Here is a 22,583-nt window from a genome sequence, read left to right as displayed (position 1 = left end):
GTTGCAATGGGTCCACTTGTATCCCTAGTTAACCGATTTGTTTTTTCCCTTCCCCTCCACAAATTATACCCACATCAAATACAGTGAAAGCACGGGTTATACTGTGGGGGAGGGACATTCAAAGCAACAAAGAAATAATCTTATAAACATGTTAGAAACAATCGCATGAAAGAAAAAAAACATTTGAATACATATGTTAGGGTTCATTTCCCTAACATTACCTTATCTAATCTTTTCTGCTTGACTCAGACATATACTAGATATTGCAAATAAGGGAAACCATGGGACCTATGTTTCTTTGGGCCTGGCTTACTTCACTTAATATAATTTTTTCCAAGCCTTTCCATTTCCTAACAAATGGGCCAATGTCATTCTCTCTGATGGAGGCGTAGAATTCCATTGTGTATATATACCACATTTCTTGATCCATTCATCTACTGAGGGGCATCTGAGTTGGTTCCATATCTTAGCTATAGTAAATAATGCTGCAATAAACACAGTCGTGCTGGTAGCTTTAGTGTGGTCTTGTTTGTAAACATTTGGGTAAATGCCCAAAAGTGGGCTTGCTGGGTTGCATTTCTTTTTTTTTTTAAATTTTATTTTATTTGAGCACATACTGTACAGAGGGGTTACAATTACATGGGCAGGATAATGCATACATTTCTTACCAAGCATTGCAGCCTCCTCCTTTGTTTACCCTTCACCTCCCTTCCCAGCCTCCCCCCTCCCCCCCTGGGTTGCATTTCTTATTTGAACAAAGTTCTTAGTATTGTGAAATTCAGGTTTTGGGACAATGCAAACACAATAGTTGTAAAACATAAGAAAGTAGGTATGCAGACATCTGCTACTTCATGCAAGAGGTGAACTAACTTACTCCAGCACAAGTGGCAAGAGAAAACCGGAAGTAAGATCTCCACTGACCATTTTGAGACTGCTTAATCCAGGAAGTGATTTTGAGTCATAGTTCACCCGCTACCTTTAACTGCAAGACAGTATATTCATTGACTCCAACTGTTCAGCAGGTGGCAGCGTTTCCCTTTCTTCCTTTTCAAAAGAGCATTGTCTGGATCCTCACCTTTTCCTTCCTTTTCCACTCCCCAGATGATGGCTCTAGCCTTTACATGTTTGGAAAGCACTTTGCCAATGATTTTATAATCTGAAGAGGAGAAGCAAATTTGCAACTTTTTTTTTTTGAGGTTTTGGTGGTTTGTGAGATTTGAACTCATGGCCTCATACTTGCTAGGGAAGCACTCTACCACTTGTGCCATGTATAATTCTGAAGGTACTAATCTTCATGGGCTAATTTCAGGAAAGAGAGTGAGCATTGATAATCATATTGATCACTTATTTCCCTGTTCCAAACCCTGTTTATCATTTCTACTCAAGCAGTCTCCTTGCTCTCTCTATAAGTTTACTCCTGTGCAAGCTTTGCAATGAAAAACCATCTCTAATAAAATTTCTAATTAACTTGTTTCTGGAAAAGCCAGGTTTTCTTCCCATGTGTATTTACTGATGGAGTTATCAGTTTCCTAGACTCCAGGCCAGGCTGTCATTGAGATTTATGTATTCAGGACATGTAAAATTTGGGACTCAGTTGTTTCTTTTCTTCCTCCTTAATGGTGTTTGAACTCAAGGCCTTGCACTTGCTCAGCTGGTGATCTACCAGCACTTGAGCCATTAGTTTCATTCGTAAAACGGGACTGGTGAATTAGGGAGTCTTTGAAGTTTTTTTTTTTCCTAGCTTTTATGCTGTTAGGTCAGAAAACAATTGCCTTTGATGGAAAAAGGTGTTGTTGTAGAAATACAATTATTTCTGGAGGAAACTGTTTCTTGAGCAGGACGAATTATTACGTAGAACAAAGAGTGAAAGAAAACTATAGATGAGACAGTTGATATAGCGAAGACACTATTGACTGAGAATAAGGATATAACATATTACTGCACTGTGCCTCAGCTAGATAACATTCAAAATTGGCACTCCCATGTATTTCTGTGGTGCAACAAACACCTACCAGAGCATCAAGCTTAAGTGCTAGAAATTTCTTAATGTCTTCATTTAGTTAAAAATGAAGTTAGGCTGGGTGCTGGTGGCTCATGCTTGTAATCTTAGCTACTGAGGAGGCTGAGATCTGAGGATCCCAGTTCAAAGGCAGCTTGGGCAGGAAAGTCCATGAGACTCTTATCTCCAATTAACTACCTGAAAACTGGAAGTGGGGCTGTGGCTCAAGTGGTAGGGTGCTTGCCTTGAGTAGAAGAGCTCAGGGACAGTACCCAGGGCCAGAGTTCCAACCGCATAACCAATAACAACAGAAAAAAAGAAAAAAGTGAAAGAAAGAAATTAGAACAGCCAGGTGCCAGTGGCTCATGTCTATAATATTAGCTACTCAGCTATAATATATAATATTAGTTACTCCCCCCTACCACCACCACATAGCATGATCTTCAAGCTCCAGCCTCTAATGTAATAGTGTAACAAGTGTGCGCTATGACCTTTGGCTCTGGTCCCCAATCTAAGGCAGGAATCAGGCTGAGAAAAGTATTCTTTTGTCAGGGCTAGTCATTTTCTTATAAAAAGGGAAGACTGACTCAGAGGTTAAGTTAGGCAGGGGGCCCCAGGGAGTGGAGGAAAGGGCTGAGCAACCACATGAAGAGAAGAAGGCCCCAGACATTTCACCTACTCCAGCTGAAGTACCAGACATGTGGGTGAAGCTCTATCTTGGACATTCCAGACCCAACCAAACTCACAGCTAAAGGGACCCCATGTCTATAGCTGATAACGAGAGGGAACAGAACTGCTCTAGTTAAGCCTTTCACAAATTGCAAAATTGTGGAAAATTTATGGTAGTGATTATATTGTCACCAAGTTTTTTGTTTTGCTGGTCCTAGGGCTTGAACTCTGGGCCTAGGCACTATCCCTAAGTCCCTTTGCTCAAGGCTAGTGCTCTACCACTTGGAGCCACAGCACCACTTCTGGCCTTTTCTGTGATTAATTGGACATAAGTCTCATGGACTTTCCTGCCCTGGCTGGCTTCGAGCTGTGATCCTCAAATCTCAGCCTCCTTAGTAGGATTACAGGCATGGACCTCCAGCACCCAGCAATGTTTTTTCTCCATGTCACTACTTTATGTAGACAAATATGGGCTGCACTGTGAAACACCTGGTAGATGCCCCAATACCTACTGGTATTGACGTTGTCATTTTTTGTCATTGGAAACATGATAGAAAAACTCATTTTGCTAAAAATGCTAGATTTAGCATTAGTTTTAAGGCTAACAGAGAATACCAGTTGTGATAGCCTGGAGGTGAAAACAGTCACAAGCATTTCCTATTACTTCCTCCCTGTGGACAAGGAAGCACCATTTTTGAATGCCACTTGGACACAGTGAGTAGGTGTGCCCTGCTATGTGTTTTCCCTGAAAGTACCTAGTGCCACTCCCCCGTCTGTGTGTGATAATCTCACACAGCACATGGCTTGACTGAGATGTGAAAGGCAACAGAGTGCCATGTGAAATAACCTCAGCAGAATCTTAGGACATGGAGAATATATAGAACACAATGAGAATATAATTGTATGTCCAGTAGCAGTGCTTTCTGGTGGTTGTCTTGGGAACATGAGAAAACTTGATACTAGAATAAATGAAATAAGAGAACTGTCTTTAGGATTGGAAGAATCGAGTAGTTTGAATTCAAAACCAGTAATTAGTGTATTTGTATTTTAATTTTAATTAAGGTGATGTACAGAGGGGTTGCAGTTACAAGTCAGGTAATGAGAACATTTCTTTTTGAACAGTGTCACCTCTTCCATTTTTTTTTTTTTTGGTTGTGGGGCCTGAACTCTGTGCCTGGGCTCTTCAGCTCAAGGTGAGTGCTCTACCCCTTGAACCACAGTGCTACTTCCGGCGTTTTCTGCTTATGTGGTGCTGAGGAATCAATCCCAGGGCCTCAGGCATACAAAGCAAGCACTCTACCACTGAGCCACCTTCCCAGCCCCACCTCTTCCCTCATTTTGTCCCATTTTTTTCCCCTCTCGGTGCCCTCCTTCACAAACTGTATAGTATACATATTTTACATTCTATTATTCTATTATTTAGAAAACAGTGGTTAAGCAGATAAAAATAGAGAGGATTGCTTAAAAATTAAAGCCATTGATTTAGGTCTCTTTATGAAAGGTCAGTGTGTGGGAGATGAGAAAGGAACTGTAGTGACTGAGTGTTCACGCAAAGGCATTGCAGCAGCAGAACCTACAAAGAGCACATCAACTATTTATATCACCCATGTCAAGTCGCTGGTTGTTTCACTTAACCAAAGAAACTAAGGAAAGCATTTCCTTTGGATCTTATTTGGGTAGAGTTTTGAAATCAGTCGTTAGAAACTATAATTAAAGTTGGTTTATCATACTCACTAATTATTCTATATCGTGAGTGTCCCTGATGCTTTATGTACTTCTCCCTTTGTTACAGGCTTCTTTTTCTCCCCAGGGTATTTGAATCCAGACAGGTAAGGGAATAATGTGCGTGGAAACCAATGTATCATAATAAATTCACAGCCAAGTAGATAGTTTCATTTGAGCTTAATATATTATTATTTTTTCCTGTGGATTAGATGGGACCAGCCGGTTGGAGATTTCAGTACTACTACATGAGCAAAGATGTCCCTAGAGCAAAAGAAAAAAATTGAAGACAAAATTTTAAAAGGCTACATCAGGTTGGGTGCTGCTGGCTCATGCCTGTAATTTTACTTAGAAGGCTGAGATCTGAGAATTGTGGTTCGAAGCCAGCAAGGGGCACAAAAGTCCTTGAGACTCTTATTTCCAATAAACTATCAAAACAGCTAGAAGTGGAGCTGTGGCTCAAGTGGTAGAGCATTAGCCTTGTGCAATAAAGCACAGACAGTACCCAGGCCCTGAGTTCAAGTCCCAGGGCTGGCACACACACATACAAAAGGGCTACATCAGAATTTCTTTCAGAAACACATTTACCAATGGGAGGATTTATTCAGCAAACCTCCACAGCCAGCTAATGTTGCTGTCAGGCTGGCCAAGTTGTTTGCTATCACTTGTGATCCTTTCATTCACCACTAGAGAGAAGTAGAGAGATGTTCAGGAAAGCAGCAAAACCCATTTCCCATTCTCTTCTGATGGAGATGGTTCCCTGGTCTCATCTTCCAACACTTCGGCAACACAGACGGGCATCCTATCTGTTCCATAGTCACACCGTGCCCTGGGAACAGCAGAGGATCCTCCCGGTAGAAGACCAACACTAACAAGGTATAATTTACTTCCACTGGAGATTTCAGAGCTTCTCAGATGCTGTAAGATTAAGCATCACCAAATGTAGCTTCAGTGGACAGGCGGTGTAGGGTAAAGCAAGTAACAAGCTGCGAGGAGTGGGGGGCGCAGATCAGCAACCCGAGAAACAAATGTGGGACATTTTACCATAGTCAACTACCACCCTTCATCGAATTTCATCTTCATTTCTGTTTTCCCACCAAGCAGGAGCTGACACTCAATGGAATATGTTTTGTTTTGTTTTTCCATGCAAGCTAGTAAAACACCTAAATACCAGGAACTCTAGTTATTTGTAAAAGAAACCTCTACCTTACCACATGGCCACATGGGCTAGATATGCATCGCTGGACACCAAATGGAAGCCCTTTTCCTACAGTTTCTTAGTTGTTCTCCACTTCTTTTTCCATGTGTGGGTTGTCCCAACTCCCAACTCCAGTGGAACACAACTAAGGGCATAAATATCAACCTTACCTTCTTCAGGTTGCTAACTCCTGTAGAGATATTTAAAAAAATGTGGCATATTAAATGCCAAGGTTTGAGCAGACTCGAAGATCTCTAATAATACTGTAAATATCCTTGGTTTAATTAGTAGTCTTGAAGTTAGGTAATGGCCTGTGGCTCTCTGAGTTAGGCCTCTGGAGATTTCTAGTCTTCAGGGGCTGCCTGCAAAGATTATGTACACACATACAATCCTCTTTCTCATACACTTCACAAATGCCCTGTAGACCTTCCTGGGCACCTAGTTACTCTCATGGCAACACCCATGCTAATTGATTCCTATTTTCTCAGGTTTCTAAAATGACCCACTTGTTTTCAGCCAGAGTCTCAGATCAGATGCTTCTGGACTCCAACTGTTGCCTTGAGAACCACATCCTTAGGGTAAGAATAAACAAGGAGAAATTCCTAGATTGGGGATTGATGGATGCCTCTTCTCTCCAAGCAGAAGGCGGACCACTTGCTTGGTAGTTGGCTGGATAGTGAAGTGGACTTGACAGGTTTGTTCTGGGCAGAGGGCCACGGACCACTTTCTCCTATCAGATCCGTCGGTGGGGGCGCGCTCACCAGCTCAGGGGTGGCGATAGGAAGTTGGCCGCAACCTCGGCAAACCCAACCTGGAGACCCTGTCACCCGAGCGGGACAGAGGCGGGAGGGCGCACCGCCGTCCGCGAGGGTGGCGCCGGCAGACTCCCAGGATCCCGGCCCTGTCTCCCACTCTCGGCAACGCGCAGGGGTGGCGGAGCCAGGGCGGGGAGCCCCAGGCCGGGGCCTGGTGGGCAGGGAGGGCTGGCGGACTCTCCCCCCAGGGTGGCGGCCACCGGAGCCGGGAGCGGGGGCACGTGCTTGGACGTGGGTGCTTGTGTAACCAGCTCCCGGGCGCTCAGCCCGCGACCAGGCTCCTCACGCACCAAGGCTTCTCGTCGGTGCCCTGTTTTTTCCTCCCAGTCGGCGATCCGGGAGGATCGGGGGTGGGGTCCCGTCTCCCACGGAGGGCGGGGACACCCGGGGCCGGGAGGCCGGAGCGGCGGCCGCTAGCGCTGACCGGGGGGGAGTGGGAATTTGGAAAGTTCCCCAACTAGGAGCACACGTGACCGCCTCCCGAAAGTAGTTCCGACCGGGGCTCACGTATCCTTCCACTTCCTCTTGAGCCCTCCTCGGCCTCCTCGCCCCGCCCACCCTCCGAGTTGCAGCTTCCTACCGTTCCGTCCTCGGCCACTCGGGCCCCGTCACCCGGGCCTGGAGCGTGCGGGGCCCGGCGGGGAGGCGGAGGGAGCGCGCGCGGGGGCCAGGCCCCGCGCGATCCGTCCAGCCGGGTTTTCGCCGTGGCCACAGAGGGGCGGGGCGGAGTGGCCTCCGAGGCTGGAGCGGGAGTTGGGGCTTGAGATGGCCCGGAGCCGGTGGGCAGGAGCCGGCTTAGCCCGCGATAGGATCGGGGGTGGGGGGGGGGCGCAGAGGGGTCCGCTTTCCGTCCACCTCGACAGCTGTCCCTGGACCCCTGGAAATCTGGGGGGAGGCAGGGCGATGTCCAGGCTCCAGGCGCACAGTCGCGCGCGCTGGGCTGGGAGCTTTGTTTTGGGGCAAATGAACCGAGCTGCCTGGGGAGGAGCAAGGTGGGGCAGTGCATGAGAACCGGAGGAGGTGAGACTCGCCGGTGACACAATAGGGGGCTGTTCTTTGTGCAAAGACTGACACCTGGAGGACACGGCGGGGGGGGGGGGGGCGGGGGTCCCCCAGGCCAAGGCTGCCACCTGGAAACAGTGCCCAAGGACGGGAGGAGAGCGCCGGGGAGCCGCGCCGGGGCGCCCGGGGCGGGCTCGGGCCGGAGGGGGAGGGGAGGTGCTCGCCGCGGGAACATCGCCAGCGCCTCCCCTTCGCAGTCCACCCCGGATCCCTCGTACACCTGTGTGCACAGGTCCCCTCCAGCGGAGCACCAGCTCCGTGTCCATCGCCAGCCCTCCGTCGTCACCCGCGCCCCGCCATCCCCGCGCTGAGGTTCTTCGGGGCCGGGGCCGAGGCTTATCTGGCTCCTGAGGTGCACCCCCCCCCCCCCCACACCCGTAGTCATCTCGGGAGCCGCCGCGGCAAGTGCAGCTCCAGGCGGGCGCCGCCGAGCAAGCCCGAGCGAGCCCCACGGCGGGCAGGTCGAGCATGCTCAGTAGCGCCGGCAGGTGTGGGGGCTCGGCGCGGGGAGCGCAGCCGCCCCCTCCCCCGTCCCCCCCCCCCCCACGGCCTCCCGGTCGGTACCTCCCCTCTCTCGGCGCGGCACGTCCGCCTCTCGCCCTCCCGCTCGGACTCCCGAGGTGCCCGGCTCCCGGCGCGGCGGCGGCGGCGGCGGAGGGGGCGGGCTGGTCGGCGGACGGTGATGTGGCGGGACTCTTTGTGCGCTGCGGCAGGATACGCGCTCGAGGGGCCGGGACGCGGCTGCGCTCAGTTCTCTCCTCTCGGAAGCTGCAGCCATGATGGAAGTTTGAGAGTTCAGCCGCTGTGAGGCTAGGCCCGGCGCAGGCGAGGGAGATGAGAGACGGCGGCGGCCGCGGCCCCGAGCCCCTCTCAGCGCCTGTGAGCAGCCGCGGGGGCAGCGCCCTCGGGGAGCCGGCCGGCCTGCGGCGGCGGCGGCAGCCGCTCCAGCCCCAGCAGCTCCAGCAGCAGCTCCAGCAGCAGCAGCAGCACCAGCAGCAGCAGCAGCGGCGGCGGCGGCGGCGGCGTCCCTCGCCTGCTCTCGGCCGTCTTTTCTAACCGTGCAACCTCGTCCTCGGCCTCTGCTGCGAGGGACGGTGGACGCCGTGGGCCCGGGCGGGAGCCGGCGGCGGCTCGGCGGCGGCGGCACCTCCCGCTCCTGGAGCGGGGGGGAGAAGCGGCGGCGGCGGCGGCGGCCGCGGCGGCTGCAGCTCCGGCTCCGGGGAGGGGGTCCGAGCCGCCCGTCACCATTTCCAGGGCTGGGGACGCCGGAGAGTTGGTCTCTCCCCTTCTCCTGCCTCCAACACGGCGGCGGCGGCGGCGGCGCATCCCGGGACCCGGGCCGGTGTTAAACCTCCCCTCCGCCGCCGCCGCACTCCCCCTGGCCCGGGCTCCGGAGGCCGCCGGTGGAGGCAGCCGTTCCGAGGATTATTCGTCTTCTGCTCATTCCGCCGCCGCCGCTGCCAGGCCTCTGGCTGCTGAGGAGAAGCAGGCCTCGTCGCTGCAACCATCCTCGAGCAGCAGCAGCAGCGGCAGCAGCAGCAGCAGCGGCAGCAGCAGCAGCAGCAGCAGCAGCCGCCGCCGCAGCAGCCATTACCCGGCTGCGGTCCAGAGCCAAGCGGCAGCCGAGCGAGGGGCATCAGCGACCGCCAAGTCCAGAGCCATTTCCATCCTGCAGAAGAAGCCCCGCCACCAGCAGCTTCTGCCATCTCTCTCCTCCTTTTTCTTCAGCCACAGGCTCCCAGACATGACAGCCATCATCAAAGAGATCGTTAGCAGAAACAAAAGGAGATATCAAGAGGATGGATTCGACTTAGACTTGACCTGTATCCATTTCTGCTGGCTGGCTGATCCTCTTTGCTCTTTCTGTCACTCTTGTCTTCTAACGTGGGAGTAGACGGATGCGAAAAAAAAATGCTTTCTCCCCCCGTAGTTCGGGATGACTGTAACGTTTAACCCTGGTCCCAGGTCTAGAGCAGATAATTTGTGCCCCTTTTCTGTGTGTTCAACCTAGACAGAACACATCCGATGGTTTTCTGCTAGATGGAACTCTTGCCTGGTTGCAAGTGTCAAGGCACCGACTCGATTGTGAGTCTTATCTATTAGTGGTCTCTTTTGAAGGGCTATTGTCCGCTAATACAGAATACAGTACACGACTAGTGGATTAGGGAACCCCGTAATTGTGTCTGCTTAAGAAGGAGGGAAAAAAATGTAGGCGCTTTGAAGTTGAGCATATTTCGATTAAATTCTGATTTAGGCCCAAGATCACAGGTACAGATGGGGTTTGAAATGAAAATTAATGTTGCACGTACTCACATTGCATCAGAATCTTGCAGTGATTGTTTTTAGGTCCCTGGGTTGCATTGATAGGTACTTTTAAAATGTGACTTGTGGGCTAATTTGCATAACTGTAGAAGTAGTACAATAATTTTTCGGCGTTTGTGCTTCCTGTAGGTAAAAGTAGGTTGGTGGAGTTAATTGCAACAACTTGGAGCTCATTTAGAAGTTTTGTAGTTTGAAATCAGCAGGGCCATAATATTCTTTATTCGGAGCTCTTATTTAAACTTTGCTAAATGCGGCTTTGCTCTCCTGATCTGTTGAGGCATAGGGCAGGAAATTTGCATTTTAGTAGCATTTTATGTTCAGTGGCCTTGTCAGAGGTGATAGAACAGAGATTGAGTTGTTTTTGATGCGGGGTGATAATGTGTAGATTCAAGGGTATTGTGCATAGCAAATGTTGGCCCGCTTTCACGTGAAATTTCACTATTAATGCGACCCAGAATTGCCTTTTTTTCTTTTTTTAGGTTTCAGGTTTCATTGGACATCCTTTAGTTTATCTATGATGTATAGGATGTCAGATATAATTTACTAATATCCAGAAATGCTGTCAACAGATCGTAGGTTTGCTACCTTTTTGCATATCATGTATTAAACTTACCAAGTCAGCTTGTTGAATAAGACAGAAGCCTAAGAATTTTAACAGTGTGTAGTTTTGATTGTTTAAAAGTTAGGCCTTTGTGTTTCAAAAGTTAGCGGGTTATCTTAAAACATAAATCTTCACAGTTTGAGGTATTAACAACGTGATTTTGGTCCGGGGTGGAAATAGAGCCCTCCCTTTTTCTGAATGAAAAGTATTAACAGGAATGGAGAGCTATGTGGATGTAAGGTGTGTGAAAACAATTATATTATTGGTCTGAAGTGACTGGAGCACTTAAGTTCTATCAGGGCTTCTCATTGAAGATCAAAAATTTGTATGAGACTTGTACCAATGAACAGTATTTTGTTACAATTATGTAACTTCACAATGTTAATTAGGTATTATTTTTGACTTTTTATTTTTGAGCCGGTCTCAGTTGTAGACCTGGCTGGCCTGGAACTCTCCTTAACTCCTGCCTCTGTCTCCCCAGAGCTGGGATCCTACCTACCATTGCATATAGGCCTGTGCCACCACATCCAGCTAATAGAGTATTCCTAATGAAAGTTATTTCCTAGTAAATATTAGTAAACACTTTGTGCAAAGGTGGAATAACACTAAATGTGTCTATGTGTCCTGCCTATGTCCTATTGTGGAGAGTACTTTTTTTTTTTTAAAGAAAATGTTTTATTTTGGGACAGGTTTTATTATAGTAGCTACAATAAACATGCACAGCTAATTTTGCCCAAGTTTTTATTTGGGAATGAAGATGAAACTTACGGAAAAGGTAGCCTCATAAAACCTGTGGGGTTTTTTTGCCCTTTAAATTCAAAATAATACTTTAAAGGAGACTTTGGAATCTCTGTTAATTAAAATATTTTACTGAAGGGTGAATTTGATCACCAAAAGATAGTTGGAAAAATATTCTGATTTGTGACTTACTTCAAAGCAGTCTACTCTTGGTGTGAACTGCACTGATTAAAAGTCATCTAGATACATAAGAATGAATTAGATTTCTAGTTAACTTTTTAAAAAACACCCTCATTCAAAGAAATTGTTGGACTGCTGTCTTGACATGTTTCTTTTAGCTTCTTAGGGTATGTTTGCGCTATTTTTGCTTTTCCCACTTGATCAAATGAAATTGTCAGAGTTTTTAAGACTTCAAAAAATTTTTTTTTGTTCCAGATCCTTACATGTGGTGCATGAAGTGATTGGGAATTTCTTTGATTTTACAGTATGTAGGCTTCTGCATATGAAATTTATATGATTTCAAACTTTCTCTAAAAGTGTGCTTTTAGTTATTTTATATATATATATATATATATATATATAAAGCAGTATCAAATATTGCATGAAATGACTAATAATGTTTAATTTCTAGAGTTGTGGTTTTAGTGAATTAAATGTTGGTATGAAAGAAAGTGTATAGGGAAAAAACTAGTGAAATCCTTGTCCCTTTTGATAGTTATGTTCCCAGTGATTTTGATATGCCAAAGCACTTTGTCTTGCTTGGTTTCACTTTAGTGTGCTGTTTCTTATGGGGAAGATTAAAATTGAAGACTATCATTGAAGACTATCTCAGGGAGATTATAAGGCTAACTCACCAGCTAGGGTAGTCAGGAGTTACATTCCTTTATGGAAATAGTGAATGGAATATTTTTATTTGCTAAAGAAGTGTTTAATGAAGTGATTTCTCAGAGGAAAGTTGAAGATGATAATATAGTTTAAAAGTAATGGGCAAAACTGAATTCTATGCATGTCAATTGGAGTTTATTCTTAATATTAGCCTGGAAAATAAGCTGAATGTGAGGCTGAAATATTGATGATTGTCTTTATAGTACATAGAAAATTTAGGCTTCTGTTATATTTTTATTGCTTAATTTTCATTCTTTCCAACACTGATTTTTATAGGTTATCTTTAAATTATAGAGAGTATAGTGACTTAATGTCACCTATATATTTTAAGGTAAGTGATTATGGAAATGAATTGTATGGTTTTAAGAAAATTTGCTTCACAGTTTTTTATTTTACCTTGTTTTGTGTCTACTACATTGTATTTCTTGTCTGGAAACCATGATTGGACTACCTAAATATGCTAATATACAAACTTTTCTCTAAAGCTTATTTAAGAGGAAAGTGCATCAAAAGTAATAATGTATAGTTCATATGGCTCAATGTAAGAAAAAAAGAATTTTTATTGCTGTCAATTTAAAAAATATGCCCAGCTGTACAGCTTATCAGTGCACTTAGGTTGCTTGTAATAACTATATAGTAAATGATTAAAGGCAAATACAGTGAGGAATAACTAGTTTTAAGTTTAGACTTAGTTTAAGAAAACTGGTGGTATTTAAATTTTTGTGTGGAGCAGTATACCTGCTCTCTCAGTTAACTATAAAATATAAAAACTTTCTATTGCTATGAAATAGCTTACTTTATGGAAGTGAAGTTTTTTCACTTTGTTCCCATTTTCTTCTATAGATAAACTTGATTTTCAGAGTCCGTACAGGAAAATTTATTTTGTGGCCTACATTCATTAACAAAGTTATTAGGAATTGTTCTGAAGTTAATGATTTAGGGACATTTGTATCAGCTTGTGAGATTGTGGTCAGGAATGATTTCTGCATACTCGGTTCGATTTTACAGTTGCTTTCTGATAGCTTTGAAGTTAATGGAATTGCTATCAGAGATACCAATAATGTTGAGGAAAGACTTAAATACTCGTAAGTTGGTAAGGATTTGCTGAGCAAATTGATATCCTTAATTCTTTTTTCTAGGTCATATTATTGCCATGCACATTCTTTGTCAGGTGGTTAAGTGTTTTAGTCTGTGAATAATGGTTCCCTTTGTAAGTATTGAGTATATAGGTTCACTAATACAAATACTTGCATTTGTCTAGAAATTAACATGTTGGATTTGACTTTTTGCCTTTTCTCTTACTTCAGATTTTCTTCATTAGTTGCAAAAAGAGGTTTTAGCAGTTGCATTTTTTTTTTGGTCTGGTCCTGGGGCCTGAGCTCTGGGCCTGGGTGCTGTCCCTCAGCTCTTCAGCTCAAGGCTAGCGCTCTACCACTTGAGCCACAGCACCACTTCTGGCTTTTTTTTCCTTTTTGCTTATGTGGTGCTGGGGAATCGAACCCAGGGCCTCATGCATGCAAGGCAAGCGCTCTACCACTGAGCCACCTTCCCAGTCCCAAAGCAGTTGCATTCTTTTAAAGCAGTTTGCAATGGAATTAAAAGGCTATTAGGCAAATATTCATATTAGTAAACACAATTTAGGGGTAAATTAATTTTGGTTGGGAAGTTATAGTTCAGAATATTTAAGGCAGATTTTTCATTTGCAACATTTGGCATTAGGGAATGTATGAACAGTTTAAAAATATATGTAAAGTATATGCATTTTTGTAGAGTTTAGGTTATGGAGAGATGCATATTGTGATTTTACCTGCTGGCAAAGGAATATTCTTTGTGTGTATATGTGCAAAAGATTGCTAATGTGTTATTTTAAGTAATAGTCATCACATTAAATATGGACAGATAGGAATACTGAATCTAACTTTGTAACAGATACTTGAATTCTTGATGTGTATATATGTAAATACAAAGATAGCAAACTTCTTTTTCTCCTCTTTTTTTTCCCTTTTTTTTTTTTTTTTTTTTTGAGATAGACTCTCTGTATCCCAGGCTGGTCTTGAACTCAGGATTTTCCTGCCTCCATCTCTGTCCTGATATTTCTTAAAAATATTTTTCTCTTTAAAAGAGATACTTCCAGCTCAGTGGTAAGAGTGCTTGCCTTGCATGCCCTGGGTTCCATACCTCAGTACCACATAAACAGAAAAAGCTGGAAGTGGCGTTGTGGCTCAAGTGGTAGAGTGCTAGCCTTGAGCTTCAAGAAGCTCAGGAACAGTGCCCATTCCCTGAGTCTAAGCCCGAGGGCTGGCCAGAAACAAAACAAAAAAAAACTTCCTTGGAGGACATTGTTTTATAATTTTTAAATATGTTTAAGTCTATTTCAGATAACTTCCAAGTTTATACATTGTTTAATTTTTAATTTTAGTCAGGTACTCTGTAGCCAGACTGCTAGTGTTAAAATCCTGGCTCTGTCACTGAGTAGCTAGATGACTGTGAATGAGTTATTTAACTTTTGTCAGTCTACTTTATTTGAAAAAATGGGAATGATAATGGTGCCTCCCATAAAGCTTATGTTGATTAAGTGATGTAATTAACTTAGCTGAGTCCTACCTCATTCTAAGAAGTATTTAAATAGTGCTGCTGCTTTAAAAAATTATGATTTCCAATGTAGAGAAAAGTATTGGCATTTTTATTTATGGGCTGAGCAGAAATTTACCTGAGCTTATTAGGTTTGGGACAAGTTAGAATTTTAATTGGCCCAAGCTTTGACTATAAAAATAGAGGATTTTCTTTAGGAACCCTGAGTGTAGTGTGTGTCTGTGATTTGCTGTTTCACAATAAATAGAGTATGAGCCTCTGTTCACTTATACTTTGACCAAAGAAAAAGGTAATAATCATGCTATTCCAAATATTTGCTTTGAAAATGAGAATTTCCTATTATTTCAGCATAATGAAGTAAAAATTTAAGGATAAAAAGTGATTATAATGTTTTCTTTGGTATTGAAGACTGGACAATGTAAATACATGTTTATTCACACACAAAAAATCTCCAGCTCAAATAAAACTGGTGGCTCATACCTATAATTTTTGGTTAATCAGAAGGCTGAGGTCCAGAGGATCACTGTTGGAAGCCAGCTCAGGCAGAAAAATCTTCACGTCTCCCTTCTCCAAAATAATCAGCAAAAAGGTGGGCTGGAGGTGTGACTGAAGTGATGGAGCATTAGCTGAACAAGCAAGCCAAGTAAGCTTGAGACCCTTAGTTTAAACGTCTGTGTTGGCAAAATTTACAGTAAAATAAATAATTAAAGGCATGTGTCTTGGCTAGGGGCATAGCTCAAATGGTAGAGTATCATCCTAAACAAGCCCAAGGCCCACAGTTTAAACCCCAGTACTACAGAAGAAAGCAGGTATATATTTTAGCATTTCTTTTTAAATTCAGCTTTGTGGGATGGAAATACAGCAATACCAGTTTACATTTATTACAACAAATTGTACTTAACCTGTAGTATGTTAATACAACATAGAACAAGTTTAATGTTAAATATCTGTATTATCACTTCTATTTTAACATTTTGCCAAATTTTCAATATAGCTTTGGTTTAGAAATGGCAAGAGACTCTGGGGTATCAGTGGTTTATGCTATAATCCTAGCTACTGAGGAGGCTGAGATCTGAGGATTGAGGTTCAAAGCCAACAGGAAAGTCTGTTAGATTTGATCTTCAATTAACTACCAAAAACAAAACCCCAGATGTGGAGCTGTGGCTCAAGTGATAAGTGTTAGCCTTCAGCAAAAAAGCTTAGGGACAATAACCAGTTTCTGAGTTCAAGCTGTAGGAACAGTGCGCGCACACACACACAAACATACAGACAAAAGAGAACTAAAGGATATTTTTCTTCATGTAACTGTATTCACATATCAAATATGAGGTTAAGATCTAACCAGTAAAGGCCAATTCACGTGCCTCAGTTTCCTTATTTTTTTTTCATTTGTTTTTGAGTCTGCCAGCTGCATCTTGGGATTCCCAGTGGTGAAGCACTTTATTTTCAGTGAGTTTTTGATTAGTTTGTATTGCAGAATGAATGGCATTTTATGCATGTGACTGATTATGGGATTTTTACATTAGTTCATTGAGTTTTGCAACTCTAGCCATAATTTTGGCTTAATATAGGTTATAGAATGAACTATGTACCTTGATATCTGGATATAGCTAACCTGTTTAAATCACTTTTTCTTTTCAAGGTATTTACTTTTTGCTTTATATTATACCTCAAACTTGCCATTTAGTCTCATTTATTTCATTTTTTGGTAGATTTTTCAAGTGTAATAAAGTTCTTTATTAGTGATTGCAAATAATACATTTTACTAATTTATATGCTTAATATATAAAGTATAAGATACAGTTTTAGTGTGCTTAATATGTCATATACTATAAAATATATACTTTATATAAAGCATATTATATTTTATATAACATATAGAGCATATCACGTTTTATGTATATTGTGCTGGTCCTGGGGCTTGAACTCAGGGACCTGGAGCCCTTGTTTAGCATTTTCACTGAAAGCAGGCACTCTACCATTGAGCCATGCTTCCATCTCTGTTTTTTTTTTTGTGATTAATTGGAGGTAAGAGTCTCTTGGACTTTGCTCCCTGGCTGGCTTTGAACCTCAATCCTAAGTCTCAGCCTCCTGAGTAACTAGAAATGTTTAATATTTTCAGTCTTTTGAAGATGTAATTTTATAAGGTAATAGAAAATGAATGGTGGCATGAACAGGTGGTACTTTTTTGTGGTACTGGGGTTTGAACTCAGACCCTCATGCTTGCTAAGCTGGAGCTCTGTCATTTGAGACATGCTACCAGCCTTGTTTTGTACTGGATATTTTATTTTTATAGTTTGCTTGTACTGGTTTGAATATAGGACCTCTTGCTTGCTTGACTAGTTTGCTAAGCTAACTCTCTGCCTCTTGAGCCTCACCTCCAGCCCAGCTTTTTGCTGATTATTTTGGAGACAGAATCCCAAGATCTAAAGAACTTTTTTGCCAAAGCTTCTTTGAACTGTTAGCTTAGGATTTCAGAATCCTGAGTAGCCAGGATTATAAGCATGAGCCACTAGTGCTGAGCACTTAACAGAGGCATCCTAAAAGTTATTTATTCATATATTTACTCTATGTGTTTAAAGTTGGAAAATTAACTTTTGGAAGACATATTGATTATTAAAGTTGATTTTTAGGTGTTTTGTTTTTAATGTGTAATTTTGAACTATTTTTTTTTTTTTTTGTCGGTCGTGGGGCTTGAACTCTGGGCCTGGGCGCTGTCCCTCAGCTCTTCAGCTCAAGGCGAGCGCTCTACCACTTGAGCTACAGCGCCACTTCCGGTTTTCTGGTGGTTTTTTTATTGGAGATAGGAGTCTCACGGTCTCTCCTGCCCGGGCTGGCTTTGAACCGCGATCCTTAGATCTCAGCCTCCTGAGTAGCTAGGATTACAGGCGAGAGCCACCAGCGCCCGGCCTAATTTTGAACTATTATAGTTTGGTCAGATATAAAATGGAATGCCTAGTCTTGTCTGTATTTTTTTTCCTTCATAACAAAAAATATTTTACTAGATTTAATTTGGCTATTTTGTAAAATGTACTTGACATTTTGGCAGAAAGATGCAGTGGATTTCAGTCTGAAGGTTTTTTGATGTTTTAAGCTAGCATATACTTTGAGTGTGTCTTATTTAGTATTTTTTGATAAAATTCTTTTTTTTCCCCAGCCTATGGCTTGAACTCAAGGCCTGGGCACTGTCCCTGAGCTTTATTGCTCAAGGCTAGTACTTTACTCCTTGAGGCACAGCTCCACTCCTGGCTTTTTTGGCTTTTTGGTGGCAATTAAGAATCTCAGAGACTTTCCAGTCCAGGCTGGCTTTGAATTGTAATCCTCAGGTCTCAGCCTCCTGAGTAGTTAGGGTTACAGGCATGAGCCACTGATGTCTGGTTCAAAGTTTTTTCTTAATCATCAGTTCATTTAATTATGGAAGAAAAAACAGATAACCTAACAGACAGACAGCAAGCATTATCTTACTCATTTTTGCAGTTTAGAAAATTTTGATTGTAATGCAGTTAGTAATTTGTCCAAAGGTGAATGCAGCGTATTTGGACCACCTGGTGTGGTACTTTTCTGATGATCTTACATCAGTGTTTTTTAAACTTTTAAGTGTGGTATCACAGTAAGCTGGAGGACTTATTGAACCACAGATTTCTTGATCTACCCCCAGAGTTTATCAACTGATGCTGTATGAGGCTGTAGGTCCTTGTTGAAATCTGAAAATTTATTTCTAAGTCCGCAAGCTGAATCAACATTGTGAGAGCCACTGAATTATACTGTCTCTCATCAGATCCAGAATGTTATATTCCATTAGTTAATGGAATATATGTTCATTTATCCCACTTAATCTGTGAACCCTTAATAGCTTAGCACGTAATGTATTACCCTGATTTTATAGATGAAACAATAGATTCAGAAAGGCAACATGTTAGAATGCAAGAATATAGGCTTGGAGGTAGTTGGATGTGAAGTTTGGTGTAGACCCTTGCTTAGCCACTTTAAGTGTTGTATTGTAGGGATAAACTCCATAACAACATAGTTTGTTATTTGTTAGTTTGTAATATAGGGATAAACTCCCTAACAACATAGTTTGTTATTTGTTAGTTTGTTTTTGCTTTCTTAGCAGTATATGTTAGTATTATCTTCAGAGTATTGGTTGCCAACTGTGGATGGATCCCCTCCTACTTTGTGCCACTATTTTTGGCAGTGTCTAGAGACATTTTGGTGGTCGGGCTCACAACTTCGGTGGCATAGGTTGCTATTGGCACCTAGTGAGTATAGAGGCACGGAATGCTACTAAAAAAATCCTTCAGTGCATGGAATTTCCTCCTTTCCACCCCCAACAGAGAACGAACTAGACTCAAATGTTGTTTAGTGTCTGTACTTCTAAGTATAGTACTTTTGTCCCTAGGTTGTGGTATTTAGATGATACAATTACTAGTAAATAATGGAGCTGTGCTTAACATCTAGGTTTTCTGACTCCCACTGGTCAGTATTTAATAAGAATGTTGTCCACAAAAAGTATCCCTAGTAAAGATCTATTTGGAGTAAGCTCACGTGGATTTAAGCTGATTGTGAGAGTATTGTTCTGAATCTCTCCTAGAAAAGATTGAAGATATTTTCAAAAAACATTAGTGAGTGTAATGCATTATATATTGTATTCAGAAGAATGTCACATGTGATGCAGGATGGATATGGTTTATTAAAAGAAAGCAATTTAAAACTTTTATATTACAGTAGTAGCACTCCTCCCTAAATTATGTAATAGTAGAGTTTAGTGGGAGTTACTTTGCTCTCAATGTCATTGCTTTGTTGCTTTTTATTAGTCTGATACTTTTTTCCAAAGTTGCTTTTGTTGTAGTCACATGTAGTGAAGCTAAATGTACTGATGTAAAATTGCAAATTTCTGACAAGTTATAAATAAAACCTTCTTGTAGTTTCCAGATAAAGAAATATGACTTATTTGACTCAAGGTTTTTTGATGCATGTTTTACAGTATTTTATGGGCCTTAAATTTGTTGTTAGCCTGTTGAATTAAAGTGCTTTAACATACCTAAGACAAAAACTTGAATTAATGTGAAATTGTTTGAAAAAAAATTTTAGATTAGTCTAGAGATATGAAGATGTCGTGGCAGTAGCAAGGATTATAAATTTTTGGTCTTATTTTTAGGCAAACAAATATAATTATGAAAGTGTTCTAGGAATAGACTTTTTTTCCTGTTCCAGTTTTACATCTTAATTTGCATATACAGAATCAGATCAAGGCCTTTTAAAATTCTTAATTATACTTTGACCAGGTATTATAATTCTTATTTTAATTATGAAATTAAGAGGGATATTCAGGCAGTCTCCTAAATATTTTAAAACTAGTTTGGCTAGTCATATATCTTCAGATTTACTAGAAAAATAATACTACAATAGTACTTGTTTCTGTAATCTAATTGAGTAACATTTATAGTGTTTTACTATATGAATAAAAACTTCATTTGCTTACTATATTCAATACATTTTAAAATAAAAATATGTCTAAGACAAATCAGATTGTCCTAAAAAGAATCTCATGGTTTAATCTAATTCATGGTAATTTTTTTTGTGTGTGTGTGTCGGTCGTGGGGCTTGAACTCTGGGCCTGAGCGCTGTCCCTCAGCTCTTTAGCTCAAGGCTAGGGCTCTACCACTTGAGCCACAGAACCACGTCTGGCTTTTTTTCTGCTTATGTGGTACTGAGGAATCAAACCCAGGGCCTCATGCATGCAAGGCAAGCACTCTACCACTGAGCTACCTTCCCAGCCCTTCATGGTAATTTTAAAGCAGTGTTAAAAAATACAAATTCTATAGCACTCAAAATTGCCTATTTTAAAATTTGAAATTAATGAGGAATATTTATTTTATAATTATGCATTAAGTTTATTTTCTTTTTTTGTGGTACTACAGTTTAAATTCAAGGCCTTATGCTTGCTAGGCAGTCAGTGTACATTTGAAGTATTGTCAGCTAGAAACTTTTTTTCCAAATTACTTCTAATTCATATTTAATACTGAAAGCATATTTTACTTATTTGAGGAAAATAAAATGAAATTAACTAGTTTGATAAAAAATAGACACATACATACATACATACACATTTTATTTTCAGGCAAAGTCTTGCTAATTTTGATCTCATATTATCTTCCTCAGCCACCCAAGTGCTGTCATGAAAATGACTGAAAATACTTTTTTTCCCCTTTTATTGTAGGAATATACTATTTTAAAACTTCAAGTGGAAGAAATCTGGGTAAACTACATCATATTTTATACTAATGTGATTATAAAACCCTGTTGCTTTCCAGTTTTTAGATCAGAAGGTATATTGGTTTGTTCTGAAATGTGTTTTAAATTAAATGGTTTGTATTTGCATAGTTGCCTTATATTTGCTGTGACAGTAATTGATCCAGGTTTGCTATTTATTTGCATTTATAATCAATACTAGTTTTGTGTTAAAAATTTGCATTTAGTACTGTCAGATTTTATTTTTAAGTGTCAGATATCAAAAACAATCTTTAACTTATCAGCTAACTGATATTTATCTATTAATGAAGTGTATTCATTTTATTTATATAGTTATAAAAATATTTAAAATACTGAGGGTAGAAACAAAATTTCCTCAGAAACAAAATTGCTTGTTAGAATACATTTTTCCAATAAGATAAAATTGTTTCAACTCTTAAAGAGATTTTTTTATTTAAGCATGGTATATACTTAGATGCTTAGAAAGATGTTCATAAAAATGTGTTGGCAAAAATATTTTGCTAGTGTGCGTGTATGGTTTTGACAATAGAAGAAGCAGTCTAGTATCTTGAAATAGCTTTTATAGACTAGTTTGTTAGGGAAGCTATAATAAACAAAGTAGTACACTAAGAAGTGTGATGCAGTTTTTCGTATCTAGGTTGTGGTCAAGATTATGTGTAATATTTTAAAATATGCTAAGGGCCTGATTATTAAAGCTGTTTGGAATCTTTTTAATACTGAAAAGGTCACACAGATTGTGATTATTGTGTACTGTCCAAGAACCAAATGCCTACCATCTGTTACTCGAAGAGAAAAGTTAAGATAATTTAGTGATACAAGTGGTTTTGACACCTTCATTTTTGGAATCATCTAATTAAGGTTTTTTTTTTTTAAGATATAAGGCTAAATTTTAGGCTTTTTTAAAGATGAAATTTTAAGTAGTTATGCTAATGTTTATGTTTTTCTACCAAAAGAAACATTATGTATTATATAATCTTTAGTTTTCAACCTGCATATGGGTTGAGAACTAAAGATTATGTAATAAGGCTGGCTTTTAGGCTGCTTTGATTTTACTAGATTATCTGGATGTATAAGTGTAGCAAGTGTATTTTTAACTTAAGATATTGTACAGGATTTTGATACTTTAAAACTAGTTTTCCTAACAAGATGTGTAAGAAGTCATTACAGCACTTAAGCAGGGAACTGACTTAATAAATATTCCTTTACGTATTTTTCAGACTCTGCTTTTATTCTACAATTTAAATTTTTTTTTTTTTTTTTGAGTCAGTCATGGGGCCTGAACTAACTCTGGGCCTGGGTGTCTCTTAGCTCTTCAGCTCAAGGCTAGCGCTCTACCACTTGAGCCACAGTGCCAATTCTGGCATTTTCTGCTTGTGTGGTGCTCAGGAATTGAACCCAGGGCTTCATGCATGCAAGGCAAGCACTTTACCTCTGAGCCATCTTCTCAGCCCTACAATTTAATTTTTGTCCAAAAATGAATTTCCAAATTTAAAATTTTGTTGTTGCAATATAGACACTATTGAAGATGTTTCTAAAAATATTTCTTTTCACCTCTAAGAACTTGGTGTTTTTTATGTTGTATGCTTGTTTGGCTTGATAGAATTTGATTAATTTTAAGTCTTTTTATTAATCTTGTTTTTATTTTATTAAAACAGTCATTTTTTTTGATTATGCCAAATGATAATGTGATAAGCATGTTTAAGTTTA

The 22,583-nt window shown here is 41.3% G+C and overlaps 1 protein-coding gene across 1 annotated transcript in view; it reads left to right on the top strand.

Annotated features, from left to right (window-relative positions):
- Positions 1–8,348: 8,348 nt before the first annotated feature.
- Pten (phosphatase and tensin homolog) overlaps positions 8,349–22,583 on the top strand; it is a gene marked incomplete at its 5' end in the record, with an annotated part of 82,214 nt that continues 67,979 nt past the window's right edge. The window contains one exon of the mRNA XM_042689439.1: positions 8,349–9,288. Coding sequence (XP_042545373.1) covers positions 8,349–9,288 — 940 coding nt within the window. The remainder of the gene's footprint in view (positions 9,289–22,583) is intronic.

The sequence above is a fragment of the Dipodomys spectabilis genome, unplaced genomic scaffold (genome assembly GCF_019054845.1).
Source record: "Dipodomys spectabilis isolate Male_0828 unplaced genomic scaffold, ASM1905484v1 ptg000125l, whole genome shotgun sequence".
NCBI classification, from domain to species: Eukaryota; Metazoa; Chordata; class Mammalia; order Rodentia; family Heteromyidae; genus Dipodomys; species Dipodomys spectabilis.
The sequence above is the reverse complement of the archived record's forward strand: the minus strand, read 5'-3'. Positions and strand labels throughout refer to the sequence as shown.